At 35.3% G+C, this 21,194-nt stretch overlaps 1 protein-coding gene across 9 annotated transcripts in view; it reads right to left on the bottom strand.

The window, feature by feature from the left end:
* Positions 1 to 21,194, bottom strand: part of CEP170 (centrosomal protein 170) — a 95,532-nt gene that overhangs the window by 18,548 nt on the left and 55,790 nt on the right. For 5 of the 9 annotated variants that reach the window (XR_014616057.1, XM_084203339.1, XM_084203340.1 and 2 more), the window contains exons 10-13: positions 15,523 to 15,672; positions 9,432 to 9,558; positions 4,833 to 6,641; positions 760 to 810 (exon numbers count right to left, since the gene is read on the bottom strand). Coding sequence is in view for 8 of the 9 variants with exons in the window: in XM_084203339.1 (XP_084059465.1) it covers positions 760 to 810; positions 4,833 to 6,641; positions 9,432 to 9,558; positions 15,523 to 15,672 (2,137 nt within the window). In the remaining variant the exon portion in view is untranslated. The remainder of the gene's footprint in view (positions 1 to 759; positions 811 to 4,832; positions 6,642 to 9,431; positions 9,559 to 15,522; positions 15,673 to 21,194) is intronic. The other 4 variants (XM_084203341.1, XM_084203342.1, XM_084203346.1 and 1 more) reach the window with 2 other exon arrangements.

Below are 21,194 nucleotides of genomic sequence, written 5' to 3'. Positions count from 1 at the left end.
AGTACTGCAGAAAATGAAATAAGTGTATGATCACCTATTGGTGATTGAAAAATAATAGAACCAAATGATGTAAATTGCTTTTTAGTATTAAAAAATGCAAGAATTAATAATGATTTCTCCTGATACATTAAAAATGAACATTACAAATGAAGTAGACACCTATATGTATTTAAGTAACAAATAATGGAAGTAATTTTTGTGTAATGCAAAGATTATGGTATGTAGACTATGACATTGGTGTATAAGCTTACATCCCTTCCCTCATACAAATAATGAAGTTTCAACTGCTGAAAACAAACATGTGCTGGTGCAATTTTTTCAGGTTTAAATGTGGGTTTCAAATTATGTCCAGTTCTAGGTTTTTTTACATTTTCTAACTTTATTGTAGAAAGCAACAATGACTCCCCAATCACTTTCTAATCTCTTTTTGGAGGCTTCAAAGTTGTTTGATCTTAGGGAAGTAAAACATGAGCAGAAAAAGTACATTTTCCCACCAACAGCATGCAAGCAATGTGTGACCAAAGTTCAAAGAGAATTATGAGTTGGGCCCACATTTTTTCACCCCTTTTTGTTTAAATTCTTTGTCCCAGTTCAAATTATAGTCTTCAAAATAATTATAAAATTTATCTTAAAATCTCTTAAGTAAGATAGTTCAGCAACTCAGCACTGTACAATGAGCATATGTAATAATATATTTAAAAACTAAAAATTGAATGAGAAGTGAAATATCAGAAACAGATTTGATTTCTAGTACTCTACCACTGTAAGTTTCAACATCAGGGTCTGGGTCTGGGAGAAGCTTGGATTTCTCTGTGTACAAAATAGTGTTTTATCACGTTAATTCGATTTAAAACATTCAGATTAGAAGCATTTGCTTAAATAAAATATATTTATGAAATTAGTCTTAGGTCCTCTTTTCCACCCACACTTTTTTAGGAAAAGATTATACTTTCAATTAAAAATACTGAATTTTGTAAAGGTTTAAACATTTCAGAGATACTAACTGAAATGAAATAAATAACAATCATTTGTAACATTACATAGTATCATAAAACCCCTATTTTTAAGACCATTGAATTTTAAGGCCTTGAAATGTTGGGGTATTACATATGATTAATGTGTTTCTCTTTAATATGAGGACAAAGTTACTGTAGGCCTAGTGGTAAAAAATCTCAAAGTTGTGAAATTCATGACAAGCATATCCAAGCATGTTTCCCAGTGAGGTAGCCATACATTTGCCTATGTATGCTTTTATTGTTATCTATAAATTATGCAGGCCCAAAATGTCACTGTAGTTTATGTACATTTCTGAAAGCTGTTGTGCAGTTGCTTATCTCAGACACCAAAGACTGTGAACATCAGTACCACTAGCTAGAAAATCCTCCAAAACCCTGGCTAAAATAATCAGCACTCAACCCTAATTTAGTGACTACTCTGTGAGAAGTATAATGTCCTGACAATCATTAAGCTGGCAAGTTTGGTGATTTGGACAACATACTCTCACTTCAAAGATCTGAGAATAAATTTTATTTACTATATTCTTTATACTACTTAGAATATATTCTACTCTCATTGAGGCACTGACTTCTTAAGGTGCATCCATTTCCAAGCTCCTACTACTAAAATCTACTTAGTAAGGGCTGTTTTTTCTCAATTAGCAATTTCTTTCCCCCCCGCCAGTTACCTCAACAGCTTTGATCAACCTATCTGCCAGCTATTTGCAATGACAGCTAGGTCAGCAAGGCAGCAGAGCTGCCAAACACAGCTGGCTGCTCAAGGTCTCTCTGCTCTGACTCAATGCCTAATTTTACAGTTGCAGCTTAGCAGCTTTGCACAAGGTCTGATCCTGCCGTTTGTATTCCTGATACACAGCTCCTTCTGTAACATCATCTTCAATTTCCCTCTGTTGTTGTGAAAATAGGTCTTTGGTCTCCTCTGTTTTTATTGATCACACTCTACTGTTTGATGATGCAGTGCCTTCATCAGACCTTTCACTGCTTGTGCTATAAAGTTACTAATTCTGCCTCATGTGTCTTCACAGTGCTCTCAGTTATCAAGCCTCCTACCACAGACACACTCTGGTAATGACTTCAATGCTAACAGTTCTCACCCTACATGTTGCATTTGTCTGCTTGCCCTTTCATATAAAAGTAAGCAATACTTCACTGCATCAAGGATAAGAAATGATTCTTGAAATTACAGACTTACTGCTTGCTCTGACAATTTTAACCCTATCATGTTGCAATTCATCACATGAAATATAAGACAATTTAAAAAATCCAGAAACTACATCTTATTCTTGCTTTCTTTTACAGGTATATGTGTCTGAACATTGATTTGGGAAGTGCAGAAAAAGCTTTCTCTTTGTGGGCTGGATTTAAGAGGCTGCCAATGTTTACTGATCTACAATGGGGTAGTGTTAGCTGACCTCTGATGAGATAACCCATGGAACATATTTAACATTTTGAGAGAAGCTAGTCCTCTGGTAAAGGAAACAAAACCCCAAATCCAATACTGGTAATAATCATTCATTTTCCAGTCTTCCTATGTCCACAGAGAGAAAAAAAATCCATTCTTGCTACACCGTGATTAAATGTGCCTGAAGTAAAATATATTCAAATAGTTGAGGTGCTTAAGGTGCTTTAGCCAAGCACTTCATTTGTACTTTCCAAAAGTGATAAAATTAATTGTTGACTTTTCTAGAAACAAAATTAAATTGAGGAATTAAAAGTGGCCTATATGTAGTTGGAGATGCATTTATACATATACTCCTATATAGACTGGAAGGTTACACCACTTTCAAAGCAATTCAGATTTTCCCAAAAGAATAACCTAAATAAATCAGTAAAAAAATTATACAATAATGTTACTGATACAGAAAAAATTCAGAACTCTAAATCCAAAACAGTAGTAATAATATTTTTTACTTATATATTAACAAGACTTAATGAGTTTATTTAGCAACGATTTTGTTTTGAAAGTATCTGACAGCTTCATTAATTATTTTCAGCTTCTGGCCCTTGCATTGATAGGCTTCTCCATTGATACATGTTAACTGATACAGTTTTATAAGACAGAAGCCACTACTACTGTAGTTTTTCCTAACAATGGTCTTTTAAAATTACCTAGATTATTACGTTGGGGTACCCATGAGAAAATGGCATCTTTTCCCTCTTGAAAACAGTGTTTTTATACCAGCTACAGTAAACTTCTACTGTGTGACATGGGGAAATAAACATTTAGCAAAGACCACAAAGTGATGGACTAATAGGGTGAGAAGAGAAAGATACACTCCCTTTAACAGAAGCAGCAAAACACTTCAATGAGGCAACCTGGGAGAAGTTTAGGAAGCCTGCAATACTTCACAGGGACACAAAACTCAAAGTTCATACAGAGTTTTGTGAAAAACAAAAGCAGTGAAGTGACAAAAAACAGATGGACTTTACCTTTTCAAAAAAAAGCATTATCATAATGTGAACTAGTATTCAGTATTAAAATAAATATATAGAAGTCTTCACTGACACTTCCCTACCCCAGCATTGCCATCTTTCAGGCTGCATCATCAATTCAAAATTTTGATTAAAATTGAATACATGCTGCTTTTCCAATTATATCTTACAAGGAAAGACTGAATTTTTACTTGAAGTGTCACCTTTTTTGGGTACCTTTGTAGACACCTGTCATAAAATCAGAGTCAAGTCTATAACTGAGCAATGCATCTCAGCAGGAATTTCTATTGAGCCAATAAATGACAGAGCAAAACTAACTACATGGGGAATATACAATGCTAAGAATCCTGACATGGTCCACTTATGATATACAAACAACAGAAGGACAGCAGGAGTGTGGGAAATTAAGTATCACAGTGGCTTATATCAAGTCTGAATGGGATATAGCAAAATTTCAGTGCGCTACAACACTGGAAGCTACTCTATTAATTTTATTCTGAGACTGGATTGACTGCAAATATGGTAAAGCTGGTAGCATGACAATCCTAAAAGCAAGCAGACATTTATTTTAGATACTCATTTCACAAGAAAGTTAACTTTTTTATAATTACCACATTTAATTTTGATAGCTTTAATATTGTTGCTGACAAAACCTACCAGCTTTCACACAGCTTGCACTAAGAATGCTACGTTAACTTCTAACAAAATAGTAGGTTAAAATTCATAGACTGATGGATCTTTCCTTCCAAAAGACAAAGTAGAGTAACCACCACACCAAAACCAGATCAACAGGATCTGGAAATCATGATGAAATCATAAATTGCCATGATTTGGAACACAAAATGAGAAATAATCCAAGATAAGGCAAACCCTTTAAAAGAAATTTGTTTATGATATTTAGTTAGGTAGCATATAGTTTTTCTATGTGTTACTTCAACATTATTATTCTTATCAAAAAATCTCTGATTGCCTATTTACAAGCATACCTTATAAATAAATATAATATCTCCTATGTACTATATAGTGTTGCTGACCTTCTGAACTTCTACTACCATGATTTGAGCAAAGGGATCTTGTGTCTGTTTTTGCACTAAAACAAATTATTGTTGATGCATTTGACTGTCCCAAGTCAGTTCTGTCTTAGTGGTTTCAAGATGAAAACACATCCAAAGAGTTAAAGGATTACAATTTCTTGGCTTTATGATTTTAAATGAGAAACTCTACGAGACCTGCCATGGAAGCCTCTTACTCCAAAGAAAAAGACTGTATCAACTAAAACTCAACAGTTTCATAAGAGTGCTTTCTTAAACAATTTCTTTTAAAAAATCCACACATTAAAAAAATCTAGTACTGTACAAAATTATTTCAAATAATCTCACATACCTGAGGGAGAATTATGAGCAGAAGCCAAGGATTTGGATTTTGAATCCGAAAGCCGAGAAATGCTATTGGCTCGAGTTCTAGCAGAAACTTTCGCGCTGTCTCCTCCTGAGAGCAGCCTTGACCCACTTCTGATGATTGCTTCTGGAGTACGTGGTGAGGCAGTGCTCCTGGTTATTGTTGCTTCAGAGTCGCTACGTGCTGATAAAGAGCCCAGTCGATTTCTGCGAGGTTGAGCGAGTAAGTCTATCCTGGAAATGTTTCTCCTCCCTGATGGAGGTTTTGACGTAGAACTTGTAGTGGACACTTCGGAAGCGACCGAAGCCTTATCGGCATCAGCAAGCTCGCTATCTGAGACTTCACCAAGGCGTGCTCTGCGCAAGAGAGAAGTCCTTGTGGGACGAGGTCTCGGAAGAGTGGTAGATTTACTGGACTGCCCAAGGCCAACAGGAGAGGTTTTTGATTTAGCTGACTTTCCTTCCATCTTGGAATGTACAAGTTCATCTGCTGAGGCAAAAGGAACTCTTCCATGTGATTTGCCAGAGTAGGTTTCCTGGTCGGACGATAGGATATCAGAAATGGCAGAATGAGGTACACTGGATGTTTGGTCATCGTCTGTTAAATCTACGGATGGTTGCCTCATTCTTCCACTGGATTGCACAGTTTTGCGAGCGTCAGCTCTAGACCCTCCATCTGAAGATCGACTCTTAGTTTTCTTTTCAATCTTTTCTCTAGCACTTGTAGAAGATTTTAAAACATCCTTTGAAGGGGAACCAGTGGAACATCTGTCTTTATATAAGTTTGTAAAGCTCTTCCGCTTCTGCGTGGATTTTCTTTCAGTGTCGCCAGTAACTAGACTGATTGTGCTGGCTGTATCGACATCTGATTCTGGTGATATGGAGTTATCTCTGTTGTAACTAGGAGTGTCAGGACCTTCATCAGTTTTATTTTCTTCACGCAATTTAGCTTCAAGGAAAGCCATTACAGCTTCCGTGTCTTTTAAAATTAGTGTTGTATCTATACTGGAATCGGTGTCCATCGAATCACTTCTGTCACGTAACCTGTTTGCAGACACTAAAGGGGCAGCAGAACCACTCTGCTTATTAATGTGAGGAATAAGTTCTATAGGTATATTTGTGCTAGGCTTATCTATAGTAAAGCTACCTTGCCTCACTAAGGGTTTTGAAGATTCCTTTTTGTCTCCCGCAAGTACTTTAGGACTTTGTCCTCTATTGATTTCCTCATTTTTTCTTCTTTTTCCCTCAATCTGTGCCAATTTAATTTCTGCTTTATCTGTAACATGTCCAGGAGCATTTTCTTGATTATCCAAAGTTTTGGGTGACATAAAAATCTCCTCCCTACCTTTCTCAACCTGGTTTGCAGCAGATTTTGAAGAGGATAATTTTGAAGGTGTCCAGTGTCCTTGCTCCTTTCTTTCTTGTTGTTGAATTTTTGCTAAAGCTTGTTTCACCACAGAAGTTTCTCTGCCAGTTTCAACTCTCTCTTTACTAGAAGAGCTGGGAAAAGAAAACACTTTGTCTCCAGCAGCTTTGGGTGAAAGACCATTCATTGTTCTGCTTGACTTAGCATCTGAGGCACGAGCTGGAGTTTCTTTCTCCTGAAGTTCAGTGTCTTGCTTTTCACCTATTTCTGACCTCTGATGAGATACAGTTTTTGGTTTTAAATTTTCATTTACTTTCTCTTCTATGGGAAGCTGCGGAAGTGTCCTCCTCTTTCGCTCACCTTGGCTGGTCATAGAAGCAGCTGAACCAGCACTTCTAACAGAAATACCAGACTCACTGATGTCTGTGTCTAAAAATGAAAGAGAAAAAATATTTGAGAAGACACTCAACAGCAAGGCAGATAGAAAGATGAAATATTTAAGACAGCACAAGGCTAATACAACATAAAACAGAACTGAAAAAGTCATCAGTCCATCCTGCTGTTCTATGACAAGATCAATCATATTTAGACATGTAGAAAAACATGTAATGAACTCTTTTAGCCAGCTGAATCATACAAAGTTTTTATGAACCCACAGTAGGTTAAAATAGGTCAGAAATCACTGTTATATCAATCGGCACACCATTACAACAGGAAGTGGAAAGCAAATCTTATATTCCTAAACATCTTTAGGACCAGATTTCAAAATTACCAAAAAGAGTAAGATCCTCCTTCTTCCTCCCTACCTGCCTGTTCAACAGCTTGAGGTCTGTCTCATGGACAGACCACAGCCTCTCCTTGCGAGGCCTTGCCTCATTCAGGCAAGAATCTGCAGTGCTGGGAGACACTTCTCAGCAATATTGAAAAGCCCCACTCATGAACAAAGAAATAACTATGGCTGAGAAAGCAAAAATAATGTTTTTATCCCAAACAAGACACTGTAGTATAAAAATGTATGGAAAATGCATTAACAATGCTTTGTATACAAAGCATCAAAAGAATGCAGTATTAGTGCTAAAGCACTTTCACTGAATTCTCAGTGTACACAGAATGAATGCTCCATCAGCAGAAAAGCATGGCCATCCCATGGACTGTTGCAAAGAATAACTGTTTTAGAACCCAAAATTTATTTTTCCACAGTGATGATGACTGTGCCTTCCTTGCCCATTTAACAAACACAGCAGTTGTGCTGTCAGAAACAAGCCTTTATTACTCAAAGGTGATATAAATTGCTCTATGAATTGCCCTGACTTTGAATATTTGGATAGAAAAAATCCTTTTTGCAGTTCATTTGTCTGCTGTTGCAACATAATGTGACACATTTAGTAACACACATCTGTCAAATCCCTTTCTTGCCAGGAGAGATCCATAAGCAACTGCTCTGCATACCCTGATGGGACTTTCCTACCATGGCTTGCCACCAACATTGGTTGCTCCAGGAGTAAGAACTGGAGTACAGGGTTGCTCTCTCTGCAAGAATCCTCTAAGCAATTAATTGAATATCAACAATCATGCTGTATGTATACCTGCTACTTTCTATCCATGCTCTTCAATCTATCTTTTCTCTTTGCAGTGTCTTTAATGAAGAATGCAAAAGGACTCACAGGTTTTTTTTCCTGTAATCTATGTTAAGACACTGATTTGAGAAACAGTAAGTACCTCTGAAATGCAAGCAAGGCCTTCTAATTCTAGGACTGTTTTTTTTTCCTTTGAAAATTATGAAACAAATTGAAGGCTTAATAAAAATCAGTATGATTGCCATCTGTGAAGATTGACTTCTCTCAGACATGCCTACTAGGTCAAATATTTTATACATATATAGGCATGTAACTTGCTTCCTGGTGAATTTCAAAATGCCTTTAGAAAAAAAAAGGCATGGAGTTGTTTAGCAACTACATGTTGTAAGTATGTGCTATGTTAAGTTTAAATACTAAGATTTCTAAAGAAGATACAGGCATCTAGGTCAACAATACATGTTTTCTGAATTGGTTTTTAGATGTACGTACTAAACTTTATTTTTATTACACCTTTGGTGCTTTGAATGCTTTATCTCCCCTTTAGTATTTTAGAATTCTTGCAGAACAGGTATGCTACTTCCCTTTAACTCTTATCTTAGTTCTCATAATGGCAAAAAAAGCCTTTACCTCTCCAAAGAAGATCCTAGGTAGTGCCTCATCTGAAAGTGACCATTTAAAACTACAGAAAACAAAAGACTACCAAAGCTCCCAATTAACCACCCAAAAGATCAGTCTCAATAGCAATGATTTTAAGTGTCCTATATGTACACACCCAATGCTTTCATTTAGTGCAAAATTTGCTCTTGATTTCCATTATTCTGTGTGTATCAGATAAGTTAATTTTTCCCCTTTCCATCTCCTTTGACTTCAAAGTTCAATGCTTATGAGGGGAGGAAAAGCTACAACAGAAGCAGCAGTCACTGGTAAGAATTCTTTCATGCATTGGTACAGATAAATGCATTATGCAACATCAAAAGCAAAACTTCTTTGTAAAACTTCTCCCAAAGATGATCACCACCTCTAAAGTGAAATTTGCAGGAAGAAAAAAGCAGAAGAGAAGTAGTCAAAACTTTATAGTCAAGTCTGTAGATGTTAAAGAATAAACCATTTCAAAATCACAAATGTAAATAATTAAACTATGGAGAGACATGCCCTGAACATCTGGCACTCCCAAGAAAGGGAGATAAGGTTGCTCATTGCTAAAGAGAAAGTTTCTGGGTTTTTCAAGAAATATCAAAGGTCTTCTGTATTTCCAAGATAAGGAAGGATGCTGTGCTTCAGCTGAAGTGTCACAGGTAGGATTGTTTAATAGTCATTACGTGAAGTCCAATTTAGACTAAGAAAGATGCAAGGAAAGAAACATACTATGCAGACCAACCCAAACTTAAGTGAAAGTTTCTCTAATATTGAACAGTTTATAAAGTCTCCTGTTTTAGTACCATTCAGTGTAATACTGGCACTCAACTGCCATGCAGACACCACTACTGCTGAGCTTGTTTTTACACTGTTTCTGCTCAGTGAAACAGAAGAATCTCATGTGAAATTGAGGCATTAGGAGTAAAAAAGCTGATTAAGTACATTCTTTTCTCCCTTTCACAGGTTTTACAGCATAAATTATGACAATAAGAATAGTTTTTAATACCATTTTCTAATGGAGCAGGCACAGAGGACTCCAATCTCAAGTCATCTTGGTCATGACGTGTGTGATTAGCAGCCAAACTGGCCCACTGTGATACCCAACGTTTACTTCCAGGGTTAGCAGAACCTTCCTAAGAAAGAAAAAAAACAGCAGAAGAAAAATTATAACTGTTTGATAAAAAGCATGCAATCTTTCCAGGTTTTTCCTGAATAGATAGGTCAGACACTATATTCCTGGAGGAAGTCGAAAAACATGGTTTACGTCAATATATTTTAGAATGGCAAACAACAAACAAAATCTACATAGCTGCTGAATCAGTACCAAAAAAGCCAACAGTTCCTAGTGCAGTGAACTTTTAAATACCAGAACCTATATAAAATGTATCAGAACATGTGCTAGTTCTAAGATCAGGTTATTTCAGTCCTCAGCTCAGAAGTGCAGGAAAAGTAGATGGGGTGTGCGGGTGTGTAAAGAAATTAAAAATGTGCTTCAGGAAGACAAGAAAGTGACATTTTACCGGTTTAGAAGACCCTCTTGTCCAGATGAAATATTGTATTTACTTCATTACAGAAAGACTACCTTAAGGACTGAAAGAGTAATAACTTATGATGGAAAGGAAAGGAAGCTCAGATTATTTGTTTGGCCTAAACGAAAAAAGAAGCAAAGATTAGTTCTAAGCCATCCTACTGCATAACAATGAAGTCAATGTCATCAGTATTTTACAATTTTTTTGCACCTAAACCAGAAAGGAAATTAATTTGGTTTCTTGATGACACGCCTTTTGAAATCTTGAAAATTTTTAAAATGTAAGGAAAGCACAGAATTAAATAATCCATCCTTTTTTCAAAATCTGATTTCTAGTTATAGTGCAATGTTACTGTCTTATCAAATATCTTACAGTCTCTCTTGCTTGCCTCTCCAAAAAACATCAACAGCCCTTCAAATCTTCACACTTCTACTCAAAACACTGATTTTTGCCTAATGTCTTGACTACTCTTGGAGTCTAGTCTCTTACCAGGAAACAACACTATACATTCTATAAAATTTACTTAGCAGAACTAGAATGGTGAACAATGCCACCTACTATATGACAACTTCTTACCAAATTAAAAGTTACTCAGACATTTGAAAAGCTTGAAATTACGATCTTGAATTTCTCCTCTTAATGCAAATGAATGCAACATCATGAATCTCTTATACAATATCATGAGTGTTGTAAAGTCAGAGATGCAGCAGGTAATTTTTTTAAACTATTATACAAATTCCCATATTTTAAATTCATTTTTTAGAATCAAAATGTTATAAAATTCAAGTCTAACAACAGCAAAGGAAGGCAATTCAATGTTTTTGTTATTTATGGGCATTTCTGAAGACAAGGTGAGGTGCCAGTAAGAATATTACAAAAAACACACCGCATTAATGCAACTACCAAAACATCATTTTTCTTTCCCATCACTAATCTCTCTTTTCCTATCTGTACTAGTGAACTTTTATCTAATAAAACAACTAATTATAGCCAAATCCAAACATAATACATGTCCCAATCATCTTTGCAACAGAAAATTTTAACTAGTTCCTTCTGTACCACCTGACCAATTTCTGAGATACAGATATGTGTCAGAAATCTGAATTCTACTTCACAATGGAAAAACATACTAAGATTTTGCAGCAAAACAACATGATAGATTATTTTCTCTTGTAATTACACTGCCAAAAAATGGTTTCTACATAGCAGTGAATGTAAACGTGTGCTTTACCAGTTCTCTGTGTTTAGAAGCAGAAATAACAACAAAAATACACTGTTTCTTTTCATAGTAGGTTAAGTACATCCAGAAGGTGTAAGGTTTATAAAACACGTATCTAAAAAGTTGTGTTCAGATATCCTAATGTTCTTCCTATAACCCATATCAATTGGCATCTTACAGGCTCTCAAGTATGCAATCCTCCAAATCTTCTCTTCAATACCAAAAGCAATTTCCGAGTATTTCAGTAAAGCTGGGTTTATCTATGAGATACCAGCCTTTTACCTTCGAGTTAAATCTGCTTTCTCTTATGCTTATCTCACATACAAAGTCAATTGGAGTAAAAAATCTTTTGAAAATGTAACAATGGATTTCTGTGGACTTATTATTCAGCCTGAAGATTTAGGGCTTCAGGCTCCACTTCTGAAAAAAATCCACAGCACACACACAGTACACCTAAAAGCATGTCCAGCTCTTGGCATTTCAGAGGAGACTAACTGTTTTTTTTGAAAAATAAATTTCAACAATGTGAATAAAATTTAAAAAAAAAAGTCTTTTCAGACACATAACTCTAGACAGTTCAAGTTGTAAGAATCATATTGTTTTATCTTATAATAAATTGCTGTCTTGAAAGCAGTTCTTCTCTCCTCCCTGTACCTGCTTCAGAATCATATGCCTGTGGTGATGATCTTTTTACAGATTTCCATACATGATTTATTTACAGCCAATGTCTTCAAGTTATTCCTGGAACAACACTGACACCTATCTTTAACAGTTCTTTTTCTCTTCTATTACAGTTACTCCATTTATACATGAAAACCCAGCAATTGCATCCATCTCAGCTGTTACTTTGCCAGACTAATGGAACAGCACTGATCTGTTCTTGCAAGGTAAATCTCCATTCCTGTTACAATCTGAGTAACTTTGTACGTTCTCTAGACTTGTATCCACCCTTCTCAACCGAGAATGTTAACAGTTCTAGCGCTATTATTACAGGGGAAGCTTCACCGTGGTGATAACACTGCCCTTTTCTGCTGGCAATGCATTTCCTGGGTATTCAAGGGTCCTGCTTGCCTTTTCACAGCCCTGTGATACTAGTGATACATCAGCCTACATTTCAGTATAGCATCTAAGTTCAAACAAAAAATAAGTATCAAACTTCAAACTAAATGGATTGTTCTACAAGACAGGAAATTAGAGTACTTTGAGAGGACAAACAAAAGGAAATACAGCCTCTAAATACTCCACTTTTAAGAAGCAATATAGCAAATATTTACATGAATGAAGTTCAATATTCAGAATGTCAGTAGTATTATTTATCTGATCTTCAGTGGGAAAGACAAATCAGGCATTCAAAACAGCAAAAGGAACATTGTAGTCAAAGATATTGATGACCCTACAGATGAAGAACCAGGTTTCTGAGCTTTAGTCTTAAAAAAAAACCCCAAAAAACCAAACAAATCCCAAATCCCCAAACAAATCCCAAACCAAACAAAAAACTGAAGCACATCAAACACAATGTTGATAATTTATAATTCAAGAACTATGTTTAGCACAGACAACTGACCACTGAAAATCAAATGGAAGTTGGAGAGACAAGTTATAGCGCAAATGCCTGCAGTATTTTTATTAACCAAACTCATAGGTAAGAACAAATAATAAGAACAACAACAACAATAATATTCTCTTTGTTCTCTCTTTACTTAATTTTTGTTCTTTAATCACACTTACCTTTGTTGGAAAGTGGCAGCTTATAATATAGAAAATAAAAACATTTAAAAATTTTAAATAGATGGATTTAGTATTTTCATTACCTATATATAATCCCTGAAAAGACAAGAACCAGTGTATTCAGGCTCAGTCCAACTGTGTCAAGACACTCACTCTGCATTTTACTTTATTTATGACACACACTACTCCAAAGTATTTAAAGACTGTTGTATCAAAGAAAAAGCTGAAAACTTCTTAAACAAGTAAAGCATTTCCAAGCATTTTATTAATGATACTTCAAAAGCCCTGTAAAGCTACAATATTTAAGTTCAGAATAAGCTTTCAACCCCTGAAGTGACTCTAGATGACCCTGTCCTGCCTTGGCAGCAGGGTTGGACTGCATGATCTCCAGAGGCGTCTTCCAAGCCTAACTACTCTGTGATTCTGTAAACTATTTCTATAAAATCTTTACAATTTCCCAGGCTACCTTTTCCACCTTCTTGAATGGAAATATCTTAAATTTTTATTCTTTGCTTTTTCTATGCCAATCATGTTCTGAATTCCCCTCATTCTGCTAATCATGTACAGGAATAACTATGATGGACAGCTGGAGTAAGTTCCACCCACAATATGAGTGGATGCAAAACTGGAACACTGAGCTACCCTGACATTACCTGACTATTTAGCCAACATCTTCAATAAGGTTTATAAACTTATGATCTGCAGCTCAGTAATGCAGTAAGTCTTCCAAAACCTACAAGCAGAGAAGTTTGTATATGAGAACATAACCCACATACTTTACAAATCAAACACATCTGCCTCTCCCCTTCCTACTGACTCAACAGAGCGCAAGTTTTGTTAATAACACTTTAAATGTAACAATCTTCTCTCAGTAGTTATCCTCATTATTGTTTTCCCATTATTTCCCTATAAAAGACACCTCTAATTTTCTGAACTAGCTTCTCTTTTACTTCTACATATCTATCAACCAACATCTTCTTTTAACTTTCTCTAGTAAGTTTTCTTCCACCTTCATCTGTCCTCAACTCTTCTTACACTAATCTTTGCTCTATCCACATTGCTTACGCCAGTTTTGCTCCTTGAATTACCAAATAATTTTCATTTCTTTCCCCTATCACCATGCCTTGTAATATTTAAAATTATGCTAATAACCTATACTCTCCCACGATATAAAGACCTTTTAATGCAGCAAAGCAGTCACAGTAATAAAGCAGCATAATTGTTGTAATTTCCACCTAAATCAAAAGTGAGTTTTAGTATATCACTGCCAGAAGGTTTCTTAAATCTGCTGTATGACTGCAGAAGTAGTCTCAGTCTTCTGAAAACAAAACCTTTTATTTGCAAAGTTGACACCTGAAAAGACCAATTACGTTAATAAAACAAATCATACATTCTTCTGCTTATGGAATTATAAAAGTGAAAAAATATCAATACTCTTTAAAACTGATGAGGCACAAAACATCTGAGTGCTGCAAAAGGCATAAAAAAAAAGAGAGAGAAAGAATATAGTTATAGATTTGTGCAAAGAAGCAAGGAAAAAAACCTTCCAGAGGATATGCCTATGCTGTGTGGCAATACTTCACTTGAAGTGCCTTAGAGAAACTAGGTAAAGGTACTAGTCTAGACATAGTGACATGTCTCAAGGCTTCACAGTAGCTAAAATACAACCATGAGAAAACACACTTCTAAGAGAAACAGATACTAAAATCAATGTATTTGCATGGCAGGCACACTAAGTAATAATTTACGTTCTTGATATCTTCCAGAAAAAATGTTTATCTATAAAGTTTGTGAAATTACAGGACCATACTTTAGAAAGAGTTTGCCAAGGGAGTTAGACATAAGTGTTATGTGCTTCATTACTGTTGCCAGTTGATTCTGCTCCACTGGGATCCTTCTCTGTACCAGACACATTTCAAGCCAGTTAATCCATCACAATGATATCAGAATGCCTCCCAATATTTCAATATGAAATATGATCAATATGTTGTGTGCATATTTTAAGTCATATATAAAGACAGGCGCTTTCCTCTGTTTAATCTTTCACCAATTGATTAAGTTATACTGCATCTGAATCAACTAATATAAGTGATTTGTCATGAGTGGCGCCTCACTAGAGAACTAAAACCACGAATGTAAAAACCTAAATTCCTCTGGCTTCAGAGAAAAAAATCTAAAAAGTATTATCCACCATTTTTTCCTAGATGACTTTGTATTATGCATTAAGTGCACACATCTTATTTCTGAATTTTAATATCGTTACTTGCTTTGGGCTATAAAACATAACCAGCTTTTCCTCAGTTCTGCTGAGAACTTACATGAAGTATATACTGTGCAAAGTTATGTTGTGGCAAGGAAATTTCTGCTACATTTCCAATGCACTCGTGTCAGTGCATGTAGAAAGGTAGCCAAGTTTTAAAACACCTCTACAATGAATAATGCCTGCCTCTGACAGAGAAGCTTTGATGATGCAATAAAGGCATAGGAGAAATAAATTACTTATAGATCTGAGTTAATGTTTTCCAGGCAAGATTTTGTTTCCTGTTTAACACTTACTGGTCAGTTCTTAGTGCTCTCTTTTAGTGGAAGAAAAAAGAAGACCGTCAAAAATTAAATTCTACCTCTGTGTCAAGAAATCCAGTTGTACTCAGTGGTCTTTTTTCTTCCAGCACTACTGTAGCAGAATTTATAGCCCAATCTTTTACTAAATCTTTCTGGTTCTCGTTGATAACAGGCCTATTATAATCCTGGCTGTCATCCACTCCAAATACCTGAAAATGAAACAAACCATTACATTCATTAACCCAATACCATCCTGATACAATGTTCAATGTTAATGGATGGATGGTGGCATGCTGGATAGTGAGTATAAATAGGTTTTATCATATTATGCATATCTGTCACCTTAGTGCAATCTACAAATTAAATAGAAGAAAAATCTACAACAATTATTTTAAAAAAAGTGGAAGTTATGTCAACATTGTGAAAATTCAAAGAATTTCTAGTTGGAATGGTCAGATATGAAAAAAATGACACTTTGATGAAAGGAACAAAAGATAAAAACAAAATCATTGCAGAATCCATTTTACCAATTGAAAAAAAAAAATCCCAATAACTAGAATCATCAAATTTTCAGATTTTTGCTATTATCTTATGAGAATAAGAAATATAAATTCTTGCATTTGCTACTAATATGCTTATTGAATTATTTCTCTAATACAAACAAATTTTCAGTTTTTCAACTGTTGGAGAATTGGCAGATGTTTCAAGTCCACCTGGTCTCAAGAACCATGTAGACTCATCTCATCCAAGAGGTGACTTGGCATACTTCTTTTACTACTCTATTTCCTAATGATGCGTATATTAATCTTTTCTGCTTAAGCCAGAATAATTTTCCCATGACATTTTAAAAACATTACTCAGAAAAAAAATACTAGAAAAACATTATTACTAAGGCAATTAATAATAAGAACTTTAGCAGGAGAGCCACCATACTGTTTGTCAAATTTCTAATGAGTCACAGAAAACAGGGCATATTAATTCCTTTCAGAACTGATGTATAATCAAATATATCATATTTTTAAAAATATCTGTATCGTGGAAACATGGAATTTATAAAGTTTTCAAATTTCTTTCTAAGAAATAAATTCACTACTTTACTACTAGGGAATGAGACATTAAAAAATTACAGAATAAAACTCCCACACACATTAAAATTGGTTGCCAAAAATTAACAGTTAACATCAAAAATTGTTCTGTCATCTTCAAGACGTTATCCTCCTGTAACAAACACTACTAGTGCAGAATAGGAAAAGGTGTACAGAATTCTTTATTCTCCAAAAGTGTGCTGTAATTCAGTTTTGCACAGCAAAGCTAGGGGACTGGTTTATTACAATTCTGAACAAGGTTAGTGTCTTCAAAATGGATTCACCACTAGATGGCCACAAACCATAATGCTGAGAAGCAGACAAAGGAAAAAATAATACTTGGCACCGTGTCAAGTATTCAACTCCCTATGCTAACTGTACAGGAAGACCTTGCTACAGCATTACTACATTTAGACCTCAGGAAATTTTCTCAAATGCACTGGATTTCTTTTTTGCTCTCATGAGAAAAGCCTGCTTTCCTGACACCTTAAAATTCAGGCAGCGCTCCCCAAACTTTCAATTTATATAGAAATCATATCTAGAGTATCTGGATTAGAAGTTGCTTAACAGCATTTGCAAAACATTTGTTTTCTTTTTATAAAAATAGAGTGTTAAAACTTAAATTTTTGCTTTCATTATATACTTTTGATTTGTACAGTTGTAGCAATTTTGAAGACAGAAACCAGTTACCATCTACTGACACCTTTCTTTGAATATATCACTATTCTGCAGAGACTTTTTTCTTTCGGTATCATCATTTCATTGATTATAGAATTTTGTATGTTCTTTTAAATGAAAGTAAATTCTGGTATTATCACATAAGCACCAGAAGGAAAATATGAATTCCACACATCCATATCTAATTTAGACTTCAGCAGCAAATTGCTGCCTATAAATTGCTTCCTTTTATCTGACAGCACATTCATTTACCATGTCAAATTTCTTTACTTTTATCAGAAATAACACTTCTTTCAGTCTTACCTTTTCTAGTAGTGAACTCATGTTTAAGCAAATTTTGTTATTCTTCTATTACTGAAATTACTGCAAAACCAAATTTTAATATTTCCTATTTTTTTCTGTGAAAAGTAATATGAATATTACTAAGACCCAAGTATTTGCACTCCTAAGGTTCCTTCTCTTTATACAGCGAGGATATCAGAAGAGATAAGCAAAATATTTGGGGACAGTATTATTATTAGAAAGAAAAGTAAAACATCTTTTTCAATAAAAGTATATTTTCATACTACAATGTCATTCTACATTTGTTTTGTGCATGCACCTGTCCCTGCTATACAACTGCAAAGCCCCTCTTCTCACAAGAAAGAGGAGATGCATGTAAGGGTGATGTAGCCCAAAGACTGAATTTCAGACTTGTGATATATAAAAAACTCTTTAAAAGATTATTACTAATACATAATTAAGAATTTAAATACTAAAATTATTCACAGGATAAAACAACTCAAGTAATTGACAAAATGCAGATTATTACTTACACACCTGTCACACACCTGCAGAAAAGCAATACTATCAGAATTTCAGGTTTGACCCATCCATATAATCCATTTATCAAATAATGAGAATATACCCTCAACAGAAACAGCCATGGAATAACCTGAATATTTCTGCTGGAAATCATCTCTCCACCATCTAGAAAATGCAATTTGTACTTTCTGGGCTGATACAATATGGTATGTGCACAAACAGTGAGCTGTTGTGACTGAAGCCTGAATAGGTAGGCACTTGTATCTTCCTACAAAGACTAGATTACATTTTTCAAGGCTTCCAATTCTTTTGATGTTTCTTCTCTTTAAATACCTTCATGATTACAAAATCATTTAAGGAAGGTCTAGGAGATCATTTAATCAAACCAAGAGAATTCTGAGGAAATGCTGATGACACATATTGCTGCATCTCTCATCCATTTGGACAGAAAGACTGAAGTTTCCTTCTGTAAAGCTTGTAATTGTCAGAAGCCACTATGAAATATATTTTGATTAACTGTGTTTTGGGGAAGAAAATGATGAAGCCAGGTTCCACAATCACTACAGATTTGGACACATTGAGCTGTTTGAAAAATGAGAAGCAAACCTTTATTTTTTATAAAGGAGGTAAAATAATTCTATGTATTTTATGTATGTGACTAACCACCACAAATCACACATATCCACCACACAGGTGTAAATGCAAAATAAGTTTCCTAAACCATTTACCCTTTTTAAATAGCACTGTAAACAACAGGGACTTTCACAAGACTCTGATCTTGCATTTTTTTGAGAGAACCTGGGGAATAAGGAGTAATGTAAAAAGAAAAAAAATATAAAGAGGAATTCCTAGAAATATTAAAAAAACAACAATACTAATGCATTTTTTAAACAGGTGTAATTCAAAACTGAAACTACCAGAGAAAGGTATTTCTAAGGTATCTGCTTCCTATAAGTAATCATTCCAGAAAGCTAGATGTTTTTTGCCCTGCTCTGTCCTATTCTTTATTTTTCTGAAATTATATTTTTATGGGAAGATTACATTGTTCCATCCTGGTTATTTCAAGTTTCATGAAGTTACAGAACAAATTCCAGGATAAAAATTTTCCCAGAAATCCTAAAAGTTGACTGACAGAGAAAAATCTAGACACTGCCAATCTGCACCATTTCATGGTGTTCTTGCAGGGTCTATGCCACATGGCTGTAATGCAGAACAGACACAAACATGGTGTATAAACTGTGGTGGTGGTGTTTAAAAATAACTACTTTATTGTTATGAAGCATGAAACAATTTCCATTGTGAATCAGGACATTTTAAATGGCATGGGAATGACAACATGCTGTAGTGTGTCCAGACCCATCTATGAAATATTCTTGATGTAATTTTGTTTAACCTGCATTCCAGCTGGCCCCTTAAGCAAATGGATTAACAGGTGATACAGGTGAGACATTGTCTAACTAGGTAGCTCAGCAGAGCCCACCAAGATGGCAAAGACTAGGACTGTGGGGAGAATCTGGGGAAGCTGGATTTGATCACTTTGGAGATGGGAAGGCTTTGGGGTTGCCTAACAGCAGTCCCCCAAGCACAATGGGGAATGTACCAAGATGACAGTCAGGCTCTTCACAGTGCTACACTGCAGGGGGACAAGGGACAACTCATGTCAGATGAGACAGGGTATGAAGAAGAAGTTTTTTCCCTCTGAGGACAATCAAGCAAGCTTGCCTAGTCTCTGGCCATGTACGGCATGAAGACCCAAATGGATAAAGTCATGGGCAACCTGGCTGACCTCAAAGCTTCTTTGAGACATCTCCCTTTCAGGTCCTTTCCAGCTTATGTGATTCTATGCTTCATAATCATAGTAATCTTACATAGCCACTGAGCATCTCAGGTCTCCTAGTGCAAAGTTTTGGGAAAGCCCCAAATATCTGAGAGCAGGAGGGTTAAGGTGAGCTCCTCATACATACTTTTCCATTTCAAAGCAGTGAAGTAACTCCTCCAAAGATCCCCTATGATAATCCATTTACATTCTGCAGTTCACCCAGTAACAAAGGGCCAAAACAGTGGGCTAACACTGTAACAAGTGTCAAAGCACTATCTTGTTACTTGGTGGAATGCAAACTTGCCCTGAAAAAATACAGAAGGAAAATAAACACTAACTCATGGCAAAAAAAATTTGTAACTTAATGAGGATATTCACAAATTTAATCACTTTATAGCAGCAACAGTTTTTCCAATATTCTAAAAATATAACTTTATCTGTATTAATCAGTAATTGTTAAAAATCTTTATCCAACCAAATCTAAGAAGTAACAAAATCTATCTAACACAATAAAAGCAAGATGCAAATCTTGCAAAAGGTACTGGCATATTTTCGGAGATAGCGTTAGTTACAGGACCAAGTCTGAGACCACGCCCTGGTCTCTTTGGCAAGGGCTGATTTTGCAGAAAGCAGAGTACTCTCTTTTGGCAGGTCATATACACTTCCCTGTGACAACAGCTCATGACTCAGAGTTCACCTGTTTATTACCATAGCTGCAACACAGCTCTAAAACAAGCTAGCTTTAGTGATCAGGAATTGGTCTTGTTTACTCTCCCTTCTCCTGTCCCAAAGCAGTGAATTAATATTTTTTTGCAGCACAGATACTAGAGGTGAACGTAATGACATTAGAATTAATTATCAAGACAATTCTCTAAAACCATAGAAGTCAATATTCTTCCTCAATAGGTGCAATACTTTCAAGAAATTAAAATAAAAATTGGTCACAAAAAAAAAAAAATGTCAACGGGAACCATTTTTTCTGAATAAGAACGAAGACAATGGTTTGCTAACCCCCTTGCCCATACCCACAAACGTCACCTAATGCCCTTCCTATGTGCTTTTTATAAACTTGAAGGCTCTTGACTAAGAAAAAAAAAACTTTTTCCAGTCTTATCTCGTTTAGATGCTTTTCCGAGTTCATAATATCTGGACTTCATACTTGCTTTACCTTTAAACTGTTTCAGGGTGTAAGAAGATCACTGCAGTTCTACAATACTATAATTATGCAGTACTTAATGACCACAGAGCTAATTGCTTGTCAAAATCATTACTGAAGATATGGATATAAACAGAAAAAAAAGTGTAATTTAAGACATCTAATAGATATGTCCATTCAGTTTTACAG

The sequence above is a fragment of the Fringilla coelebs genome (genome assembly GCF_963513975.1).
Source record: "Fringilla coelebs genome assembly, chromosome: 3".
In the NCBI taxonomy this organism is placed as follows: Eukaryota; Metazoa; Chordata; class Aves; order Passeriformes; family Fringillidae; genus Fringilla; species Fringilla coelebs.
The sequence above is the reverse complement of the archived record's forward strand: the minus strand, read 5'-3'. Positions and strand labels throughout refer to the sequence as shown.